The 24,001-nt window shown below is 43.9% G+C and overlaps 1 protein-coding gene across 1 annotated transcript in view; it reads right to left on the reverse strand.

Annotated features, from left to right (window-relative positions):
• LARGE1 (LARGE xylosyl- and glucuronyltransferase 1) overlaps positions 1-24,001 on the reverse strand; it is a 529,052-nt gene that overhangs the window by 56,674 nt on the left and 448,377 nt on the right. Inside the window, 1 exon segment of the mRNA XM_024743516.1 lies at positions 1,574-1,729. Within this exon segment, the coding sequence (XP_024599284.1) occupies positions 1,574-1,729 (156 nt within the window).

A 24,001-nucleotide genomic window follows, 5' to 3' on the forward strand; every position in this document is an offset into this window, starting at 1 on the left:
TATATATATATATATATATTTACTACATTATCTATATCCATTCACCTGTCGATGGATACTTAGGTTGTTTCCATAGCTTGGCTATTAAGAATACTGCTGCAGTGAACATGGAAACGCAGATATTGCTTTGTGATCCTGATTTCAATTCTTTGGGACCCAGAATACCCAGAAGTGGAATCACTGGATCACACGACAGTTCTACTGTTAATTTTTTGAGGCCCCTCCATACTGTTTTCCATAGCAGCTATACCATTTTACATTCCACCAACAGTGTACAAGGTTCCAATTTCTCCACATCCTTGCCAACTCTTATTAGCTTTTTTTTGATAAGAGCCACCCTAACAAGCATAGGAAGATATCTCATTGTGGCTTTGATTTGTATTTCCCTGATCCCTTGCTCTTCCAAGGCTGTCTCTTTCTTGAATTTGGGTCTCAGATGAAATGTCACCTCCTCAAAGAAGTCCTCCCTGACTTCATATGTCACTATGTAGCACCTGTCACTGGCTGGTAATTTTTCCTGATAGTTCGTCTAGTTATTAATTGTGTCTCCCCCACTAGAACATCCATACCATGAGAGCAGGGACCACTGCCCTTATTTACCTATGAATCCTCAGTGCTCAGAATAAGAAGGCCTTCAGTAAATGTTTGCTGACTGAATGAACCAATTACTTCTGTGTCTAATACTAAGGGTCAAGGAAAGGGCAGGGAGCAAATATTTATCAAGCATCTAACACATGGCAGATGCTGAGCTAGGTGCGTTACATGCAGTTTCTCACTTAGTCTCAGAACGGCCCTGTAACCGTTTTTTCTTATCTCTATTTGACAGCTGAGGAAACTGAAGCACAGAGAGGTTGAGTAACTTGCCTGAGGTCACACAGGTGGAAATCGGAAGGGACTGAAGCCAAACCCAGGTCAGCCTGACCCCACATGCCCTACCTTTTCCACTACAGTGAGCTGCTGCCCCACATCCTGCTCCTCAGAACTTCAAATCAGTCTCAATTTTGCTCCTACATGCTGTGTGACCATGAGCGACCTGCTTAACCTCTCTGTGCCTAAATGTCTTCAACGCTAATTGGGGAAAAAAAGAGGGCTTCTATGAGCATCAGATGAGATACAACGTACGAAAAAAATTATAAACAGTGAAGAAACTGGACAATATAGTAGATGTCAGCTATGCCTGTGACCATTTGTGAAAATCTTTTGTGCCACCCCAGTCACTGACCCTGATTCCTGGGTCTCCCATGTGGGTGTCATGTCCACAAAGACCTCAGAGTTTCCGGCTGTGGAGAGACCCTCTGCCTGTCGTTTCACTGGTGTTTTTGCTCACTCTGATTCCTCTGCTTGGCAGCTCCCTTCTGACTTCACCTGGTCTGGGCGAGCGCACCCCCTTCTGCATCCACAGGGGTGAGCACAGAAGTGACCTGCTGATGTGCCTGTCCCCCTGCCCACGGCCCCGAGGTGGGGATGGTGCCTGGCTCCTCCTGGGCCTGCCCTGAGCCTGGTGCCGGAGGTCCTTGGCAGACCAGCAGAGAGGCCACCGCTGCCTGCGCGGCCGAGCCCTGGGACCACTCACGTTTTCACTGTTGACGTCAGCCTCGCTGGGGCAGCCGAACAGCTCCCGTCGCAGGAGATTCCCGTCGTACTCCAGGAAGGTCAGGTAGAGGTTGCGGAAAAACTCCACGTGCTTGTTCTTCACCCGCAGCTTCTTGGGGGAGTTCCAGTGAATGACCTGGCAGGTGACAAGGAGGCAGTCAGGCCGGGACGACCTGTGCTTGTGGGAGGCATGGCTGGGTACTGATCTGAGTACTACCTGGGGGCCTGCCCATTCATTCATTCATTCATTCAAATGCATTCATTCATTCAACATTTGAGGTCCAGGGGTTAAGAGCTAGGGTGCTGAGGCCAGACTGCCTGGGGTCAAATCCTGGTTCTGCTCTAGGTAGTGATTTAATCTTAGGCAGATTACTTAATCTCTCTGTGCCTCAGTTTCCTCATCTGTGAAATGGAATAGTAACAGCTCCTGCCAAGGCCAGTCTTTGAGCTTTCATCTCTTGGCTTCAAACCTGCTTTGTGATGCTGAAGCCAGGACTCTGCCAACCCTACTTCTGCTGTGTCTGACTGTTCAGCACCGCCAACGGGGGCAGTGAGAGGGAGACAAGGTCTGGAGGGGGAAAAAGGAACTTGCCCCTTCCTGTGTTCCTGTCCCTACCCCTTTCTCTATGCCAGTGGTGGCACTTCTTTCCTTCAGCAGCAGCTAAGCGCACTTTGCAGTTTCTTTCAAAGCTCCGATGCAGTGTCATGGTCCTTTGTCCCCGTCTGGTACTGTTCCCTCTGGAGCTACCTGCTGACCCCAGAGTGTGGCTTCCGGCCCGGAGCTGTAATAACTCCTACCTTTTCCCTCTGTTCCTTCAGCTCCAGGGGTGGGAACTGTTCCCTGCAATTTTCTATTTTTGCTTTTACAGTTACCAAGTGAACACTTTATGTCTAGTTATCATTTTTAAAGATTAAATTCTCTGTTCAAATAATTGGTATGGTTTTTGCCTCCAGCCAGGACTGATGGATGCACTGTCTCCCAGAGCTGCCGTGAAAAAGCAACTCATTAATACAAGTAAAGCACGTATGTGGTAAGGACATGCGCTCAATACATGCTGGCTCCAACTATTAAGTGCCTACAGTATACGGAGTTGGGAGATGGTCAGAGGCCCCTGTGGGCAGTGCCTGCCCCTGGCTTGCTCACAGTCTGCTGGGGAGCCATGTCCCCAAACAGGTAACAGGAGGCAATCGTGGAGGGAGGATCAAGAAGACATGGCAGCTCCAGAATGCTCTGAGAAGCATCTCTCAGAAGGAGGTAACTGTGCTGGGGCTCGAAGGCCCAGCAGGAGTTTCCAGGGGAGACAGGGCCTGGGTGGGGGGGAGGGGGGCAGATGTGGCTGCAGAGGTGACAGGGGAGATCCTGGCCCTGTGGGACCATGTTCTGAACTCAGACTGCATCACTGGAGATTTTTAAGGGGGGCAGGGAATTACTAACTCTGGGTTTTGGGAAGATTACTCTGATTGTAATGGAGGAGATGCGAGTGGCAGGGTGAGAGGGCCCAAAGGGGGACCGGGGACGCTAGTTACGAGTCAGCTGTGAAGCCTGGGGGCATGGCTCACCCCCTGGGCTGGGGAGTCATTTCTGAGTGGAACCCTATGTTGCTCCACATTGTTTCACATCCACTGTCTTCCTTTAATCCTCACAATGACCCTAACAAGGAATGCAAATTTAAAGATGAAGAAACTGAGGACTCTCCCTGGCGGTCCAGTGGTTAAGACTATGTGCTTCCAATGCAGGAGGTGCGGGTTCGATCCCTGGTCAGGGAACAAAGATCCCACATGCCACAGGGCGTGGCCAAAAATAAATAAATAAATACGTACACACGTAAATTTAAAAGAATCAAAAAATTAAAATAAAAAGGATGAAGAAACTATGGAGATATATCTTGCTCAGGGCCACAAAGCTGGTAAATGTTGGAGCTGGGATTCAAACATAAATCTGAATAAATCTGATTCCAAAGTTCTTTACTCTGTGGAGAAAAGGAGAAGCCACGTTCTAAAGACTTCTTTTTTCACGCTGCATCACATTACAGAAGAGAGAACAGAGCCCTCCTCTTCCCCCACTGGCCCCCCCATGGCCCTCACTCTCTCCTCCCATGGCGGGACGGACAGCCTATCTGACCATCTGAGCTGGGGAAACACTGCTTTGTAAGACCAAGCCCCTCTCCCAAGGTATAGCGAATAACAGGAAACCTATTTGGTCCAAACCACATCACGGCTCTCCCCTAATCAGCAAAGGTGTAACAACAGAGCAAGAACCGGGGCTGTCAAAGCAGCCTAGGTCTGAATCCCAGCCATCCTCTTCACTAGCTGTGCGTGTCCTTGGGCATCTTGTTGCATTTCCTGGGGCCCCAATTTCCTCACGTGCAAGGAGGGGATCAGTAACCCCAACTTCACAAAGTGGTTATAAAAGTGTTACACAAATGCCTGGCACAGTGCCTGCATGTCACAGTGGCTCCATATATGTGGGTTCCCTTCCCCCTCAAAGATGGGACCAATCTGCACCACGAGTGCTCTGCCCTCCTTTCCCTCCGCCAGCAGGAGGTCCACTGCAGCCATGAGGAGGGAAGCAGGCATCTCGCACTCAGGAGAGGGCAGAAAGGGACAGCAGACCCTCCTTGGAACGAGGCCACTTGGCAGTGTTTGCATTTTAGGGAAGGATGAGTATACAATGTGCGATTCTCCTCCTGTGCCCTCTGAAGGGTGTGAGAGGGAAGGAGAGGGAAGACTCCCTTGAGAATACACCCAACCCGGGTAGGAGGAGGTCCCGGGCCAGGCATTAAATAATTGCATGTGAGCTGGTGACACTCATACCCAGTGGGGATCATGTCTTTGCTGTGAAAGATTCTGGTCCTTGCCAAGTGCTGAAGCCAGCAGGAAGGCTGATGGATGTGCCTCTGACTCAGGAAACCTGGGCTTCTTCAACAGGGAACAACTTTAACTAAGGGGAAATCAGGGCTGGCCTGTGAGTCCCCAGACAAACAAATGGTCACTTATCATTCACGAATCTACCAGGCACTTTGGAGACACTGTGTCATTAAATGCTCCAAATGAGCCCATTTGAATCCCACTGTACATTTTACAAAGATGGTACTTGACTTGCCTGTATTTCACAGCTGGTAAGCTGCAGAGCTGAGACACGAATCCAGCTCTGAACCTAAACCCCCAGGTTCCTGACTGCTATCGTGTTCCATGTCAATGGCTGAGCACTTTACAGGTGCGGAGAGGGAGGCCTGCAGCGGAGAGGTGGCTTGCCCAAGATCACGTGGTGAGTTTGGACCAGGCCCGGGCTGGGACGAGGATGCAGGTCCCCGGGTACTACCCGCCCTCCCACTCCAGGTCACCTCTTACCCCATCGTGTCTCATCCTGTTCTGTGTCTGCCCAGGGATCTGGGTTTGTGTATCATCTACAGGTAAATACTGAGGTTATATAACAAGCGGCAAAGGTTAAAGGAAGGTAGGGGAGGAAGATGGAGGGTCGCTGGTAGGCCAAGGGGGTTTTAAAAAACCCTGTGAACCTAGCTGCCCTGTAATAGGTGAGCCCACTCAAAGTCTATTAATGTATATTCAGATTTACCTTTGCACCTAGGTTTTTAATCATCACAACAGAGAATACTCAATTCCCCTGTGCTAGGCTCCAGAGAAGTAAGTAATATCTATTGTTTACCTAATACCCATTATATGCTAGACATAGGCCAGGGCTGTTACTGTTGTTGTGTGTGTGTATGTGTGGTTTCACATTCAATCCTCAAAACAACCTGGTAACGTTGTTTCTATTATCATCCCTATCTTATAGACAATAATCCTGAGCGTCTCTCAGCTAGTAAGTAGCCAATCCTAATACAAAATCAGGCCTGTCTTACTCCCAAATCTTTTTCTTTCTGCCACATCATTCATTCATTCAATACCAGAATGAGCACCGACTCTGTGCCAGGCACTGACAGGGGCTGTGATTGCAGAGATGGACACAAAAGATCAAGATTCTCTTTCTGGAACCTGCAACTGAGGGGAAGAGGCAGACATTACGTAACTGTCCATTTTCAATTACAAGTATGACTCGTGCTTTTAAAGAGATGGTAAAGAGAAGTTGTTGGTGATCGTTTCTGGGCTGGGCTACTTCAAGTATAGAGAAACCAAGGTCCAGAGGGAGAAAGTCACTCGCCCAGACTCACAGCAGAGGGAGAAGTGGTGCCCAGCTCTGTCTCCCAGGCCACCACTCCTCCCACTAAACAACGCACCTGCCTCTGAAACTCCAACTGAGGATGAGTATTGCTGGTAATTCTCATCAGCTCGTGTCTGACTACTGAGAAATGTCATTTCCTGGTCCCCTGAGGGACCGAATCACCCATCATCGCTGGCTCAGGGCCAGCAAGCTGGTGGTGTAGGTGACATACATTGACAAGCTTACACGCACGAGACAAAGCGACACTGGGAATGTGCCCCAAACACGTTTTTGCAAGAAGCTGGTGAGTACATGTGAGTCTTGACGCTTGTGAAGACCGACCGTAACTTATTCCACTTGCTGGGACACCAGCACAGTAACCATCATTATTGTTAACATAAGCAGCTAACATATATTGGCTGTTTGCTATGTGCCAAGCACTGCTCTAGACATTTCATTCGTCATGGCTCATTTACACTTTACTTAATACTACAAGTATATTCTTATCATCCCATCTTACAGGTAAGGAACGTTCAGCCAATTGCCCCAGGTCACACAGCTAGAAAGTGGGAGAGTCAGGATTCAAACCCAAAGAGGTAGAGACGTGAGGAATCTCTCTCTTATGTCTCCCATGTCTGTAATCAACAACTGACTGTTTACAGCAATGAACATGAGATTCTCAGAAGATTACAGGATCAGAAGCGAAACCTACTCTTCCCTCCCAAACATAGGCACGGCACCATCCCGGGGACACGAAGGCTGCTGGGGTGATTTAGGACTTCTCATATACATGGGCCGAACCTCCAGCTTGGGAGGAAGTAGAGAAGGAGGCATCCAGCTTGCATGGCAGGTGGGCTGCAGAAGCTACCAGGCATCAGGGGTCCCAGGAGTGTGATCTGATTGGACCTGAAATGTCTGTAAAGGCTGAGTATGTGTACAGACTTGCAGTCAGCCTGCAATGAGCCTGAGAAATTGATGAAAATTGATTACTGTCCAGGAAACTTAAACATCATCCGGGAAGACAGCAAAAGTCAACGTGATTAAAGGAGAAACGAGAGACTATCACCTATCAAGGGCGCAGGAAAAAGCATTTCAAAGACAGAAACAAGACCTCAGGACAAGGACAAGGCTATGGAAGGAGTTTAGCCCATACTCCGGCTTCTCAAGTACTTGGAACCCACAGGGCTCATAAAAATAATTCTGATTTCTTGGCCAAAGTGCCAAGATATCAGAACCTGTGTGCAAATGCCACGTGAATAAGAACACGGGGCTTATGTGATCCCAGTTACTGAGATAAGGGGTATTTGGGAAATGGGGCTCTGTCTCAAGGCCTCCACTGACTTTCTTGGCTCATAGAATAACTATACTCTTTAGACTGGCAGTGAAGCCTGTTGCAAACTGGTTCCCACTTACAATTCCAACTCTAACTCCAGGCTAAAAGAACTTCCTGGTATTTCTTGAACCTGTCTTCCATGACTCAGTGCTTTTGCATATGCCTTTTCCCCCCTCCTTAGAATATCTTTATTTCTTCTCTACCATATTCATGCCTGCTTGTCCTTCACAGCTGAGCTCAAATGCACCTCTTCTGTAACTCTTTCCCTGACCACTCATGCCAGAAGGTTGCCTCCTAGGAGTCTTTCTCTCCACTCTATTCTTCATTCCTAAAAGAACATTCATTTTGTCTGTAGTTGCAATGTCCCTAGCCCCTCTGAGTGGCTCATGATCCATTTCAGATCCAAGCACTCATGATGATTCTTCTCTCTGATTTCCCAGACTCCCTTGCAGGTAGGGGTGGCCATGTGACACAGGATTGCTCAAAAAGACACATGGCAAAGCATATATTTGATTTCTTAATCACAGGGTTCAGATAAGGTGCTGTCTTCCTCACACCCCCCACTCACCTTCCTGTTGTGAACAGAGATGTGATGACTGGCACTCTGACAGCCATCCTGTGACTGTGAAGTCAACACACTGCTGATCTACAAACCAATTCTACAGCTGCTTACTCCAGGACTCTTAGGAAAGAAATTCAAACCTCCTATTTTATTTTAAGCCACTACAAATTGGGTTTTCTGATTCTCACTGTAAGCGTTCCTCATATAACACCTAAGGCAGTTGCTGGGCCCTTCCTTAGTGCGCCACAGGCTCTTGTATTGAACTCTATTAGAGAACTCATCGCATGCTCTGGTAATTATTTATTTACATTCCTGCACCTGGCAGCACTGGAACATGAATTTCCGGGCCAGCAGGGACCGTGACTTACTATTCTTCCTGAGTGCTATACTGCCTGGCAGGCAGTTAGTATTCAGTAGCTGCCCTTTGGTTCAAGAATGGAAATCATGATGATGACATTCTCAATAATCCTCACATTCTGTCTGTCTATAGCAAATCAGTTATAAAAGCCCTATTCATGTGGGCTTTCAGACAGAGAAACATATTCCCCTTTTCTTCATCTAAGGGCCAAACAGCTTGTCATTTTCTTTTGAAGGAATTTAAGCTCCCTCTGTTCTTCCCTTGTCTGGTATTTCAGGGAGAAGGACAATGGTCTCAGAAGTCCCTTTCCTTGTCCTCTTCAGGATTATGATATATGCTAGAAAAGGATAAGCACACGCACCTGATCCCGGCCCCAGCTCCAGCTCTTATCCGCTAGGTGGCCTGCACATAGTTGCCTAGTATCATGGAGACAGTCCCTCACCTATAAAAGGGACATAACAGCAACTGCCTTGCAGTTTGTGGTCAAGACCAGGACTGATGGGTTGATGGGCATGAAGGCATTTCACACGTGCTCGTTAAATTACAAAATAAATCTGGTTTTAGACTTCACGAGTCATCCACCTTACCAACGAGGAAGGCTGGATGAAGACAGGAAAGGAAAGAGGAAGAAGAAACAAGACTTAAAGGAGGAATTGCAGGTGGAGGCAGCCTGGGGCAGAAGGGCAGGATGGGCACAGACAACACAGTCCAGAGGAGACGCCACGCCAGGGGCCAGGCTCCTCCTGGCTGGACCTCAAGGAGAGGCCCGAAGAGGGGGCTGTTCAGAAAGGAAAGCACTAAGGTGGGTTTAACACACTGGGCAGAGATTGGAGAGTGCTAACAGGCAGGGGAGAGAGGCAGATGTCACCCTTGCTTCTTCCCAACTCTGTCACCCAAACAGCTTAATGTATCTGAACCTCTATTTTCCAATCTGTTCAAAGGAAACAATAATAATACCTGTTTCAGAGGATCAATGAGACAAGAGATGTAAAGGCATCCACCATGGAGCCCAAAACAGACTGGTGCTCAGCACGTGCGCGTCTCGGGAATACACGTGCTCGTTCCCATGGGATCTTCTCTAAAGTGATGCTGTCCCTCACTCTGTATTTAAACCTAGACTGTCGGTTCCCTGAATGCAAGACTTGTGTTTGTCCAACTCTGCACGCACAGTGACAGGTCCGGTCAACGTTTGCAGACTGCCATGGAATCCACTCCAGTTCTCTTCTTTCCTCCACCAACTGCTAAAGACTCTATTCCACCTCTCTCCCTTCTCCTTTCCCACTCCTGACAATTACCAGGTAGTGGCTATTAAATAAAAACAGTGTCCTTGGTACTCAAGACTTCAAGCCACAGATGTTCTGTGACTCTTTGCCTCCTTTTACAAAGGTTCCTGTTGTTCCTTGATTTTTTACAAGTCCCAGAAAAAAAAAAAAAAAAAATCTTCCCAGACAAAAACATTACCCAGGAAAGGGGAAGAAAACAGATGAAACTCGGCGATTATTTAGTCCCCTCATCTGGAAAACGCAGACACTTAGGCCAGTGCATGCATCCGAGGCCCTGTCCTATAGCCTATCATTTCTTGTTCTGTCACCTGTAACATTTCTTATTTTTCCCTGCCTGAGGTGCTGGACGTTGTAAAGAGGGAAAAAAATGAGAACATAAAAATAGATATCTTTGATAATACTCAGGGCTGGGAGGGTCATGAATCCGAGAGGATCCTGGTCTGTTCTCTCATGTTCGTCACGTTTAATGTTTCTGGTTCTTTTGCTATATAATGGGGGTAGCAATCAATTTGAACTGGATTCTGGCCTGTCTGAAGAACTCCGATGGACCTCTGAGAGCAAGGAAGTGAGAAAGCGATGCATGCAGTACAAGGATCCTCCATGGCGTTGCCTAATGCGGCTTCTCTGCAGTCATGTGACCTGTGGATGGTAACCAGCCCAGTGCGCTCCCTCTCTAAGGCATTAATTACTAAGACTCTATTCACTTTCACAGAGTCCCCACAGGGTCCTCCAGGGAGTGTCTCTGTTGATTTGAGGGCAAGGAGGACAGAGGGAAGTGGGTTTCACCTCTAGAGACAGGCAGGGACCCTTCAGCTGAACGATTCTACCAAGGTTGGTTGAGAAGCCAATTTGGTGGAATGTCAGTGATGCCCCTGGGGGTGGGCACCCCGTGATTCACTGCTTGGAAACTCCAAGAAGGCAAACTGGCTTCCAGGATCCCAGCAGGCATCTTCTGTAGTGGCCCGCTGTTGCTTTTCCGTGTGCTCTGCACCCTTCCTTCACAGATCAAGACCCTGCCTTCTTCCGATGATTCTAACGGGGCTACCGGTCAGGCCTGACCTGCTACAGCAAGGGCGTGTGACTCAGGATGACCAATGAGACATTTCAGACCGTTCGTGGGAATGAGTCCCGTGAAGGGTCAACAGAGTTGCTCTGCAGAGTCATGGAGGGAAAGAGGGTCTCTCTTCAGTATGGGATCACGTGTGCTAGCCACTCTTTATCTTCCCTTGCTTTGATTTCTTCATAGCATGTTTTCCTGCCTGAAATGACCAGTTTGATCATTTGCTGTCTTGTTTGATATCTGTATTCTGCACTAGAATGTAAGCTGGGGAGAGCAGGGCCTGCACTGTCTGGTTTTCCATGTATAACCTGTGCTTGGAACAGTGCCTGGTCCACAGCAAGCATGCAATATGTATTTGTTGAATGACGAAGCTCTACATACTGGCTGGGGAGGCTGCCAGAAGTCACCCTGCCATGACAGAGAAAGCAGAGGCAGAAAGAAAGCAAGACAGAGGGGCAGAGAGAGAAGGAGAGGGAGTGAGGTCTTACGTCATTTGAGCTCCCATATCTAACTGTGTCGATGCAGAGTGCAGGATACTGAGCCCTCGCACACTGAAACGTACTGAGGAATAAACCTGGCTAAGTGTTCTACCAATCAGACTACATCTATTTCAGTGCATTTATTAACATTATTTAATGATAATAATTTTAACTAAAATAACTCATAAAATGAACAAAGGATTTAAAAAGAGCCCTGCATTATTATTATTATTAACCCAAAGTACAAAATAAATACATGTGAGTCCTTGGGGTTATGAATACATGATTTAAGAAATAAATATAATTGGGGCAAAGAGACAAGTCTCCCTAGAGAAGAACCCCAATGATGTACGTGGATTCTACCCCCTCCCGGGAAGTGAAACTTAATCTCCTCACTTCCAGCGTGGGGTAGATAAGTGACTCACTTCCAAAAAAGGAAGAAGGAAAGGGAAACACAGTGACTTTACAGTGGAGAAGCCTGAAAAGACCACCTTTACAGTGGAGAAGCCTGAAAAGACCACCTTAGCGAAAGAAAGGTGGTTAGCATCCTTAGCAGTAACCTGTGTGGCACAGTACATGCCTCGGAAGTATCAAGGTCAGTCATGAAGAAACAAAGACAGACTGAGAAACTGTCAGAGACCAAAGGAGACTAAGGAAGCAGGACGTGAATGGAAAAACTGGTGAAATGCAGCTAAAGCCTGACGTTTAGTAATAGCAATACACCAATGTTGGTGTGTCGGTTTTGACAAGTTCACCATTGTTACATAAGATGTTCACATCAGGGGAAACTGGATGGGGCACATGGGACTCTACGTACTACGTTTACAATTTTCCTGCAAGTCCAAAATTCTTCCAAATAAAAGTGTATATTAAAAACACACACCAGTTCTACAAAGAAACGAGAGGTTGAGAATACTAGTAACACAAGCTTTTGGGACCAGCAAGAAAACAGCTGAGCTGACACTTCTGCTCCCAATATAAGCTCTTCCTTAGCTACATCTCCAAGTAGAGAAATGCCCATCTAATTAGATCTGACAAGAAGTTGGTTGAAAAAAAATTAAATCCTCAAGACCATTTCAAAAACCATTTTTAACCATGATCGTTATGGAAGAACTTCACCCCAAGTGTGTATTATGCCTCGAGACATTACTTAATGTTAGTACAGACATGCGTGATGAGCAAGACATTTAAAAACAAAGCATCCAGAATATAAAGACGAGCCTCCATAAATTTTGGATGACGTTTAAAGTCTCGTGATAGTCAGTCTTGAAATTTACAATGTTTCACTAAACCCCATGAAAAGAGTTCAGCAGTCTCTTTGGAGATTTCATACATCAAAATGAAAGCTAATAAAATCCAATAAGGAAAACACTTGTGTTTCCTGCCTTGGCCAAAATGGCTGGAAAAACACACTGAAGACAATCTGGTAACAAATGAAGTAAATTCCTGGGTCAGCAAATATTATAGGAAGAGTCCTAGAAAACAAATGATGAAAGCCTGGAGAAACTAGTATTAAAACAAATTACATGCGTGATTTGCTATAGAGTTAAATCCAAGTACAGAGGATTCTGACACGCGTCATCTTATGCTATTTGCAAGACTCTGTTTAGAAAATGAAATACACAAAGAACAACTTTTCAGTGAGCACTAAAGGAAAGATGTCCCGGGGAAGTGATATTCTGAGCAGTGAATTCCTACTTTTAACAATGGTAATGCTTTATGGAGCGTGCATATGTGAAGGTACAGCTGCTTTAGCTGGAATAACGAAAGGATACCAAGAAAAGTTACAGAGGCAGTGCCCCACACTGAATTCCTTTACTGTATCACTGATAGGCAAGTTTGCAACAAAACACTGGAAGCCAGTGTGCATTAGTACTATTAGATGTTGTTGATTTGGTTAACTTTATAAAGACAAGACTGAAAATATAGAATTTTTACAACACTTTCTAAAGACAGGAGTGACAATGAAAATCTTCTGTCCAACATAGAGCTTAGCTGGTTAACTCATGGCAAAGGACTTATAATAAGTGGCATACGTAAAGATGATTTATGCATTTCTGTTTTTATGAAAAAACGGTTGTCGGTGGTACGCTATCTCATGCTTTTGGGAAAAAACACACACACCTGAATCCGACCCTTCAATGTAAAGGTGATGAATGGAAAAGTAACTACTTTTACAAAGAACCTGTAATATAGATGGAACTTTTAGAAATAAATATTTGAAATTGTTTTCCTCATTATTAGGGATTTTTAGGCAAAAACGTTCCGTATCAAATCCCTCATTTCCACATTCCTAGAAACTTCAGTGGTTTGATGTCCATAATTACCAAATACTGCTTAGTTGATGGTCCCCTCTCTCAGAATCCTTTTCCTTCTTAATAGAGCCCAGATTATCCAGGGAAATGTTTCTTAGAGTGGGCTTCTAAAGAACCTGTTCCATAGGGCATTCCATGGTCATGTTTCTGGGTGTTGACATAGAATACGTGGGGGAAACGCTGGGGAATCAATAAAATCGATCAGATTTCCTTGCTGCAGGATATCATAATAGGGTATCTGGTACAGTATATGGTACACGGAACTCCTCTCTCCCCACCCCTCCCCAGCTCTCCTCTGTTTTAAAGAAATCTCACTAACCGTTCTTAGAACTGTTTAGATACGTACACCACAAAGTGCTATTATTGAAGGGCGAATTCTCCAGAGCCATGGCCTTGCTTCTAGGGATCTTGTTGATGTTTCCAGGAATAAATGCATCTGAACTTCATCAGCTATGCGTAACCAAGCCAGTGATGGATAACTTAAATCAATAACAACCAAAGGAGTTCAGTTCTAAAAACCACCACATAAGCCAAGAATGGGTGAGTGTTGAGGCAAAGACGAAAGACTAAAGCTTAAAGCACCCGAAGTCCCCTCCACTGAGTGGGTCGTTCTCCAGCACAGTATCAGGACACAAGATGATGAGACACACACCAATGCTTAACCCTGGGCTAGCCGTTTCCCCTCTGTGGGTTCCTGCTTCCGGTCTGTGAAATGTGAGCACTGGAATGGATGAGCAAGAAGACCCCTTGGTTACAGGTTCTGCCTGTAAACCAGCTGACTGAAAATTACCCCAAGAGAGTGGGAACAATACTGACAGACTATTAATAATAAGAATTCAAAAAGAGTCATGTACCCCAATGTTCATTGCAGCACTATTTACAATAGTCAGGACATGGAAGCAACCTAAATGCCCACTGACAGATGAATGGATAAAGAAGATGTGGCACATGTATACAATGGAATATTACTCAGCCATGAAAAGGAATGAAGTTGAGTTATTTGTAATGAGGTGGATGGGCCCAGAGTCCGTTATACAGAGTGAAGTAAGTCAGAAAGAGAAAAACAAATACTACGTGCTAGCGCACATATATGGAATCTAAAGAAACGGTACTGATGAACCTCGTGGCAGGGCAGGAATAAAGACGCAGACGTAGAGAATGGACTTGAGGACACGGGGAGGGGGAAGGGGAAGCTGGGACGAAGTGAGAGAGTGGCATGGACATATATACACTACCAAATGTAAACTAGATAGTTAGTGGGAAGCAGCTGCATAGCACAGGGAGATCAGCTCGGTGCTTTGTGACCGCCTAGAGGGGTGGGATAGGGAGGGTGGGAGGGAGGGAGATGCAAGAGGAAGGGGATATGGGGATATATGTATACCTACAGCTGATTCACTCTGCTATAAAACTAACACACCATTGTAAAGCAATTATACTCCAATAAAGATATAAAAAAAATAGTAAGAATACTAGGCATAACAGATACATACTACTGTATATAAAACAGATAAACAACAAGGACCTACTGTATAGTACAGGGAACTATTTATACTCAGTATCTTGTAATAACCTATAATGGAAAAGAATCTGAAAAAGAATATATACATATATTCAGTTTTGCTGTATACCTGAAACTAACACAAAACTATAAATCAACTATACTTCAATTAAAAAAAAAACACACAAACAAAAAAGAATACTAGGCTTACTACATGTCTCATAACCCCGTACTAATATATCACCCCTTTTCATCTTTACATCTCCTCTATAGAGTGACTACTGCCCCACTTTCTCAGATGATGACAAGGTGAAGAGAGGGTAAGTAGCCCAGCGACAGCCCTGCAGCCTAGCCCACAGTGGGTACTCTGCAGTTTGCTGGGTGAATGGGCGATTCCCAGGTACAAGCCCTAGAGCGATGGTGCCAAAAGACAGACTACTTGGACAGGGGCCAGCTGCCTCATATTTAATCCCAGAACTCCTCCGGTTTACCAGCCGCAGAGGTGCACAGAGGCAAGAAAACACTTCCAGTCCTCGGACTTGGGTCATGCAAGGAAATCAAACAGCCACTGGCCTGAAGTTAAGAGAGGTCTGGCTGGAAGGCGGTAATTCTCAACTTTAGATCTTCTTCCCCAGAGCAACTGTTTTTCCTTCCTCAATCCATCCTAATCCTCCAAAATCAACCTTACCATTCATCATTCTTAGTGCCCTCTCTCTGCCTTCCCCTGCCTCATTTTTCCCTGTAGCCAGCTTAGCTATGGCAAGCTCAATAGGCTAATACATGGTGGCCCCCCCACCCCGTCTTCCTCAAAAGATGTGAAATCTGACACCTCTCTAAGTATTATAAAATGTTTTAAAACTTGAGTTATGTGCTACTCCTTTTATGCAAATGCTGCAGATTGCCTCTGGAACACACATCATTTCCCCATATGGATGGCAGGTTTTCTCTTGGTTTTCCTCCTCTCCTTTAGGGTTTTTCTTTTAAGTGCATGCAGCTCCCAATTCAAAAATTCAGGCTCTGCGCCTGCTGCTTCAAATTCACATGTTCTTTCAAGGAGAGAACGTTATATTCAGGGTCTCTGTTCTGGAGTTAGCCCTCAAAAACGCACTTAAAGAGGGCTCACACAGGATAATCCTATAGAATCATTATCTCACGTAAAATACTTTCCTGGGAAAATACATTCAGGTGGGAACTCAGCCCCAAGTCAGAAGAAAGAACCTTGGACTAAAGGTAAGACAGACATGAGTTTGAATCTCAGCTCTGTCGTATTGAGCTGTGGGATTTGGGGCAAGTAAGTGACTAATCTGTACGATTCTTAATTTTCTGATTTATAAAACAGACTGAACAGTATTCACCCTGTGAGACTTTTGTCAAGATTAAGTGACACCATACTTGGAACACCATTCCCACCCAACTGATCTGGAATATCCTGGTCCCAAAGGATGAGATGTGTTTCCTGTCAATCCTAGAAAGGGATCAGTACATTCTGGGCAGCTCTTTCTCTAGCAATGGCGTGGTCCCTGTTGCTTGCCTACCCAGCATCCGGTTTACTCTTTCTAACTTGCATGTGAGTGTCTACTCCCCATTCTCCAGGGCTCTAAGTAGGGGAGGGACGGAGGGAGGACTGGGGAGAGGGCCAGCCTGGGTGGATGTGAGGGCAGAAGATGAGGAAGCAGCAGAATTTGGATATCAAGATTCAGCTCAGACCTCCTATAGAGATCCCTCCAAGATACAGGCTGCGTCACGCTCCCAACTAGACAGGGCTCCTGCAGCCGGCCTCAGCCCCCTTTACTTCCCTGCTTCACAGCACTTAGCAGGCTGCACTGGGATTTTCTGTTTCCTGACTGGTTAATTCTAAATAGTCTGTGACCTTCCCAAGGGCAGGAACCATGGGCTTACTCAGCCCTGGGCTCCAGTAACTCTCACAGACCTGAGGACTGGACCCATTGCTTGCCACTTCCTGGCCATCACCCACTGTTTCTGACCAGGGCTTCCTTCTCTAACAAACAGTCTACTAAAGACTCAAGGGCTAGACACGATTTCCTGGAATCTCTCGCAATCTCCCGGCTCTAAGCCAGCACACAGCTTCTCTGCTGGTCTCCTGAGTCTGCACTCCTGGTGAAGGAATAAAAAGCCGCTCCTTTGGGTCCTTCTCTTTTAATTTAAGACTCAGCCAGGGAAGCCTGAGTCATCAAGGTTTAGGACTGAAGAGAAAAAAATGGAAGTCTTTGAAACATAAAAGACTGAGGTAAGGTCAAGTGCATTTCTATGGAGCACTCAAGGGGCCTGGCTGAGAACCAGGCCAAGAATAATGGCCTCCATTTTATCAAGGATTTTGTAACTGAGGCTGAGAGGTTAAGTGAGTTACCCAAGTCCTTCAGCTGGTAAGAGGTAGAACTGTCAGAATTTACAGGATTGCTTGGCTCCAAAAGCCTAGATACTTCTTCTGCCTCCTCAGTGAAACCACTCCTCCCCTTAGATGTTCTCTTAACCTATACTCAGCACAAAGTTGTCAGCTGACACCCAGGACAGGCAAGATGCCAAGGCTGGTAAACTCCTCTCTGGCACGAAGTGGGAGCCTGTCTGCAGCTACACCTGAGCCCTATGTTATCAGGAGGGAGCTGTGTTTGTTACCAAATGTGTTTTTATGCCACTTCAAATGTAATTGGAAAGGAAATTAAACATTCTTTGAATTAGGTGAGAGTTGCTATTTCCACAAAAGGCAAGATAAACGTTCTGGAACAACTCGATAAAAAGAAGTTCCTAAAAAAAAAAAAAAAAAATTGGCTGTCGGATTGGGCATGGGTGAGATGACTATATAAGAGTGAGGGAAATGCAAAAGTCCAGGACTGCCCTTCACTTGCTTTATGGGAGTCCTTAAGTTCCTGCTCAACTTGAAAGGACCCCGAGAACCACAGAGGACACAGATGGAGGGTCACTTAAGTGAAGTGACCTTATAGCACAATCAGCCACAAAAAGACCTGTTCCTGGATTTGCCCCAAAGGACAGTCAAGGTTAATAGAGTTTTGTAAGTCTTGCTTAAATTGACGTTTTCTATCAGCTGACCCAGCACAGGTCCCTGTGGCTCCCACAGGTGAGCTTCTTAGATTGGCTACCCTTTGGGGCAACAGAGTGTGAGTCGATGGAGAGCAGAGCTCAGGGTACCCTGGATACTCCCTAGGGAGGGACATGATAACTAGCAAACAGGAGGTTCCTTCATAGATGTTGAACACAATGAAAAATCGTGGGGGAGGAAGAGAAGAAAGAAAATCAAGAAGAAAGAAAACAACAAAGATACACCTTTCCCTGGGATCTGAGGCCCAGGTTGGCCTGGAGGGACCTACAGACATGCTGTGTTCTTGGACCAGCTCTTCATCAATGTCCAGACCCTGATATGACCCAGAGGGTGGGGCTCAGGCCTTCCAGTCTCTCTCCTTCATCCCCTAAGCCTCTCCCCACCTCCAGGGCAGCTCCCCTTTCATATATTGCCTGTATTTTAGGGTTCTGTGTCAGATTTTGTTCGATAAGCTATCAGTGATAAAATGACTTCTTTTTTAGGTTTATCTAAGAAGATATGGATTAAACTTGGTTTAAATCTATCTTCATGGTTTTGTCATTTGATGGAAACTCCTCTATTCACATATAGAAGAGGCTGCCAAAGGGGGTTCACAAATTATTTCATTTGATAGGTTCAAAGTGACAATAATTAAGCAACACTAAGCAATGCCAAAGAGGCACAGCCATCTGCTACACCAGCACCTAAACTCTACGTGACCAACGGCTTTGTCTGTTTAGTTTCCCGTGGCATCACTAGGACCTGTAACAGTACCTGGCATATAGTAATCACTCAATAAATACGGCAGCATGAACACATTGGTATGTATGTGGTGGGCAGATGGGACATACACCTGGAGACCAAGCTTTGTTGGCATCTACAATACATAGAAGTTGAAAGTTTGCAAATGAAGAGTCTCCTCTAATTTACGAAGCTTTTTCTTTTCCTTTTTGTGGCTGCCAATTTAGAGGTGCTCAGAAATCATGCCAAATATACTGGCTTATGACTGGCTTCATTAATGAAACTCACACTAGTCCTCCTAAAAACAATCAATTTCATAGGACACTTGCCAAGGCCCCTCCACCCCCAGATTTTTTTTAAAAATTCATTTTATTTGTATTTATTTTTGGCTGTGTTGGGTCTTCGTTGCTGTGTGTGGGCTTTCTCTGGTTGCGGAGAGTGGGGGCTACTCTTCGTTGCAGTGCTCAGGCTTCTCATTGCGGTGGCTTCTCTTGTTGAGAAGTACAGGCTCTAGGCGCGCGGGCTACAGTAGTTGTGGCTCGCGGGCTCTAGAGCGCAAGCTCAGTAGTTGTGGCGCACAGGCTTAGCTGCTCTGCGGCATGTGGGGTCTACCTGGACCAGGGTTCAAACTCGTGTCCCCTGCACTGGCAGGCGGATTCTCAGCCACTGCGCCAGCAGGGAAGCCCCAGATTTTTTTTATTGTGGTAACATATACATACAATTTACCATTTCAACCATTTTTAAGTGTATGGTTCAGCGCCCTTAAGTACATTCACATTGTTGTACAACTATCACCGCTATCCATCTCCAGAACTTTTTCATCATCCCATACTCAAACTCTGTACCCATTAACTCCATATTCTCCCCTCACCCCAGCTCCTAGTAACCTTTATTCTACTTCCTGTGTCTATGAATTTGAGTATTTTAGTTATCTCATATAAGTGGAGTCATACAATATTTGTCCTTTTGTGTTTGGAGTATTTCACTTAGCATGTCTTCAAAGGTCATCCACGTTGTAAGCTGTCAGAATTTCCTTCCTTTTTCAATAAGGCCTGCCAAGGTTTTAAGTTGCACTGATTTTTGTGGAAGTTTATTGCTTTTCTTTTTGATATGAAAATAAGACTTGAGGGATTCCCTGGTGGCGCAGTGGTTGAGAGTCTGCCTGCCAATGCAGGGGACGCGGGTTCGTGCCCCGGTCCGGGAAGATCCCACATGCCGCGGAGCGGCTGGGCCCGTGAGCCATGGCCGCTGAGCCTGCGCGTCCGGAGCCTGTGCTCCGCAACGGGAGAGGCCACAACATTGAGAGGCCCACGTACTGAAAAAAAAAAAAAAAAAAAAGAAAAAAAAAAAAGACTTGAGCTTTTAAGTCTACTGTGCCACTGCCTAGTCAAACAATGCCATTTGTTATGAGGACACATGGCCTGACGTCAGTCTGTCACCATTTGCCCGCTGGTAGCTGGTGGAGTGCTTTCTGCAGGAAGTCATACACGTCTCAATTTTTGATCAGTTACATACAAGCCCTAGATTGTAAAATAGGTGTTACTTCAAGTTTACAATATGGTGCCAAAGTGTTTTCCCAATTTGGTTGTATACATTTACAAACTCCCATCAACACTACAGGAGAGTTCCTACTGTTAAAGGAGACTTCATTAGTACCACTTTTTCAATTATTTGTGGTCTTAATTTTCACTTCCCTGATTGACAAAGAGGTTGTACATCTTTTCAAGTGTTTATTGGCCATTTTCCTTGCAATTCTGTGAAATGAATTCATATTTTACACATTTCTCTTCAAATTTTTTGTATACTTTGTTTACTAGTTCTTAGTTGTATATGTTGAAACTTTTTTTCTCTTCTCTTTTTGATGCCACTTTGATGGATTTATTAATTTCAAGGTGGTTGAATTCACTGACCCTTTCATTTATGATATATGCTTTTGGTGTTTTCCTTATTCTAAGGTCATAGGCTAATTTCCTAATTTTTAAAAAATCAACATTTAATTTGGCCTTTCACTTTGAAGTCTCTAATCCATCGGAGTAAGTTTTGTATATGGTGTGAGACAGGGACCCATTTTCAGTTTTTCCTGATTATCATACATAATCAGGTGTCTCAACACCATTTACAGAAAATTACATCCTTTCTCCAATGGCCAGCAATGCCACCTTGTCATGTATCAAATTTCCATAAATGTGTGGGTGTTCGTGGGCACCCTGTTTTCTTTTAATTATTTAGCAGAACCCTAAGCAAAGGCTCAGCAAAAGTCTGCTGTAGGTTTTCAGTAGATTCTGTTCATAAGAGGTTTTGTCACAAATGAATATTTCGTTTTATCAAATAATTTTCCTGCATCTATTTAGATAATCAGATGGTATTTCTCCTTTAATCTATTAAGATGCTAAATGACACTTGTGGATTTTTTTCAATGTCAGATCACTCTTGTAATTCCTGGAATAAACCAACTTGGCCATGATGTATGATCTATTTTATACATGGCTGGATTCAGTCTGCTAATATTTTGCTTAAGATTTTCACATCAGTATTCCTGAATGAGATAGGCCTGTAATTTTCCTTTCTTGTAATCTCCTTGTCTGGTTTTGGTATCAAGGATATCCTGGCCTCACTGAATGAGTTAAAAAGTGTTCCTCTTTTCCTATTCCTTGGAAAAGTTGACTAAAAACTGGAAATGCCTTTTGATTAAAAAAAAAAAATTGGTAGAACATCTTCTTCTCACTATCTATCCAGGGGTACAATTTTCTTTGTAAGAAAGTTTAATGACTAGAAAATAATCCAGACTTTATATTTTTTTAAGTTAGTTTCAATAAACTATACATTTCTAGGAATATGTTCCTTTCACAGTTTTCAAATTTATTGACATAATTTTGTTCACAGTATTCTCTTATTATCTCCTATAACTCTGCTTTATCTCCTAGAGAGAAAGTTCCACATGTGAGAGGCTTTTGTTTGCTTTAATCTTTGTTGTATTCCTAGAACTCAGAAGAATCACTGGGCTCAAAAACATTAAGAGATTGAGTAAACGATCTGCATTTATATCTTCTTGGTGAATTTTTTGTTTTTAAGTTGTGACCATCTCTGTACCTACCAATGCTTCGTCTGATATCAAGATAGTCACCCAGTTTTATCTGGGATGATATCTGCCTGATATTCTTTTCCCATAATTTTACTGTCAACCTTTCTGGGTAGTTTTGTATCAGGCGTGTCTCTTATCAATAGCATATGTTGAATACTGCTTCCTAGTCAATCTGACAACCTATCTTCTCACTGGCAAAATCAGTTTATCTGATTATTGATATATCTGGACTTATTTATATCATTTTGATTTCTTGTTCTCTATTCCCCCCTACTTTTTCTATGCTCTTATTTATTTTTCTTTTCTTGCATCTAATTCTTCTTTTAAACGATTGAGGTATTTTGGTTGTTTTTTTTGGTTTTTCTTATTCCATTCCATCCCACCCATTTTTTCCAGTTCTTTTAGAGCTTAACCTTGAAATGTTAGCGTGCATACCTAGCTTAGCAGCTAAAGTTAATATCGCATCCCCCTCCTCAACAAAGCAACGACCTCAAAGAGTACTTTAATTCTCATCACTTCCCTCCTGACTTACATGATGTCACTGCCTGATAACTTAGGTAGAATGTTTTTAAACACACAAATTACATTATTATTACTACTACTGCTATCATGTAGAAACTGTTCAGAGTTTCAATACATTTCTAATTTGTTTGTTCAACATTCCTTTTTGAATCTGAAATCATTTTCCAAAGGGTTCCAAAGTACATTTTCCTTTGGACGTTTCTTTGCGTAAGTATTTTGGTGGTAAATTCTCTTTGTTTTTACTCATCTCGATATTCCTCTCTCATGTTTGAAAGATTGTTTTGCTAGGTACACAGTGTGTTGTTACTGTCTCTCAGCACATTGAAGATATTCTTTCTACTCTTTTCTGGCTTCTGCCATTGGAACTCTCATCACACGTGTGGAATTTCTTTGTAAAGAATCTGTCTTTTCTCTTTGGCTATTTTTAAAATCAACTTTCTTTAGGGTGCTGCAATTTCACTACTGTGAGTCTAAATATGGCTTTCTCTTTACACTGCTCCTTCTTGTATCTATGGATACCTTTTAACAGTTCTGAAAAATTCCCATTCACCACCCCAGCCAATGATGCCTCACTTCCAATTTTCTCTTTATCTCCTTCTGATAATCTAATTAGACATATCCCAGTACCTTAACTTCCCTTTATTTTTCTACCACTTTTTTTTCAGTGTGCGTGTTTTGGGTAATTTCCTTAGATATCTCTTCCTGTTCACTAAGTCTCTCTTCAGCTGGGTCTAATCTACTGCTTAACACATTTATTTAATTTATAATTTCAATAATTATATTTTTCACTTCTACAAGTCCTAGTTGATCTAAATAGGCCTATTCATCTTTGAGAATCTCTTGTTCCTCTAACCTACTTTCAATAGTCTTTTTTTATTTTTTATACAATACAAATGCTTGTATTATGTTTCATGCCTGATGAGTCTAATACTTGTAGTCTTTGAGGTTTAATTCTATGGTCAGTTTCTGCCCTCTCTCATGGTAGCTTACTTCCTTCTGTGTTCAGTGATAACTGACTGAGAACTCATTTTTCTAGAAACTCTACCTGAAGGATTCTGAAGTCTTGTTTTTGAGAGTATTCTTCAAGATCAGATTTCTGTTTGTTTCTCCCAGGGGTCTGGAAATTTTTCATTTTTTTCTTTGTATTTCTGCCCTACACATATAATTTTAGCTCCCCAAAAAATGAGCGCAGGCTTGAAATTAGGAATTCTCAGGGGAAACATTTCTCCCTTATTCCACCAAAAGCAAAGAATGAAACAGGCAACAATCTCTACTGTTTCCTCCTATACTATGGGTTTTTAAACTGTTTATCTACTGAGGATGTCACTCTTCATGGATCCTGACTTTATGCCAGGGTCTTCTAGTTGTGTTTTTTCATGTCGGGGCCCAAGTTCCCACACATAGCATTTCAACAGAATGGCTATACGTATGGGTTGCCTGATTTTGATTTAGACCTATTATCCAAGTGCAACCCATGGTAGCATTCCCTTGTTTGAACAATAATTATACAGCTACCTACATTTATACAAGGCTCCCAGACGCCAAGGATAAGCAAATACCCAGCAAATGTCAGATGCAGCTGCTTTTTGCTTATCATTCTGGAGTCACACTTTATTACTGTTTTCTGGCCTCTGTTTATTACTTCATTTAATTTATGAACTGATCAGCTATGCTTTCAAAACATTAAAAAAATTTTATGCAGCATTTTTAGGTGTTCTTTATAGGGTTGGTTTTATTTTCCTCCCCTCTGAACTTTTAGTTTATGATATTCTTGGAAATATTCCTGTGCATTTCATCTATTTTCCTTATGTCTAACAAATACATGACATATTGAAGGAATATCATAAATGCCGATTTAAAGAATGAATAATGCAGGTACTTCTGTTTTAAATATTTTGCAATGAACTTCAAGTGCGTTAAAAAACAGTTCTTTATTTTTGACTCTGTGATTTCACTCC

The sequence above is a fragment of the Neophocaena asiaeorientalis genome, unplaced genomic scaffold, assembly GCF_003031525.2.
Source record: "Neophocaena asiaeorientalis asiaeorientalis breed wild unplaced genomic scaffold, Neophocaena_asiaeorientalis_V1.1 scaffold332, whole genome shotgun sequence".
NCBI lineage: Eukaryota > Metazoa > Chordata > Mammalia > Artiodactyla > Phocoenidae > Neophocaena > Neophocaena asiaeorientalis.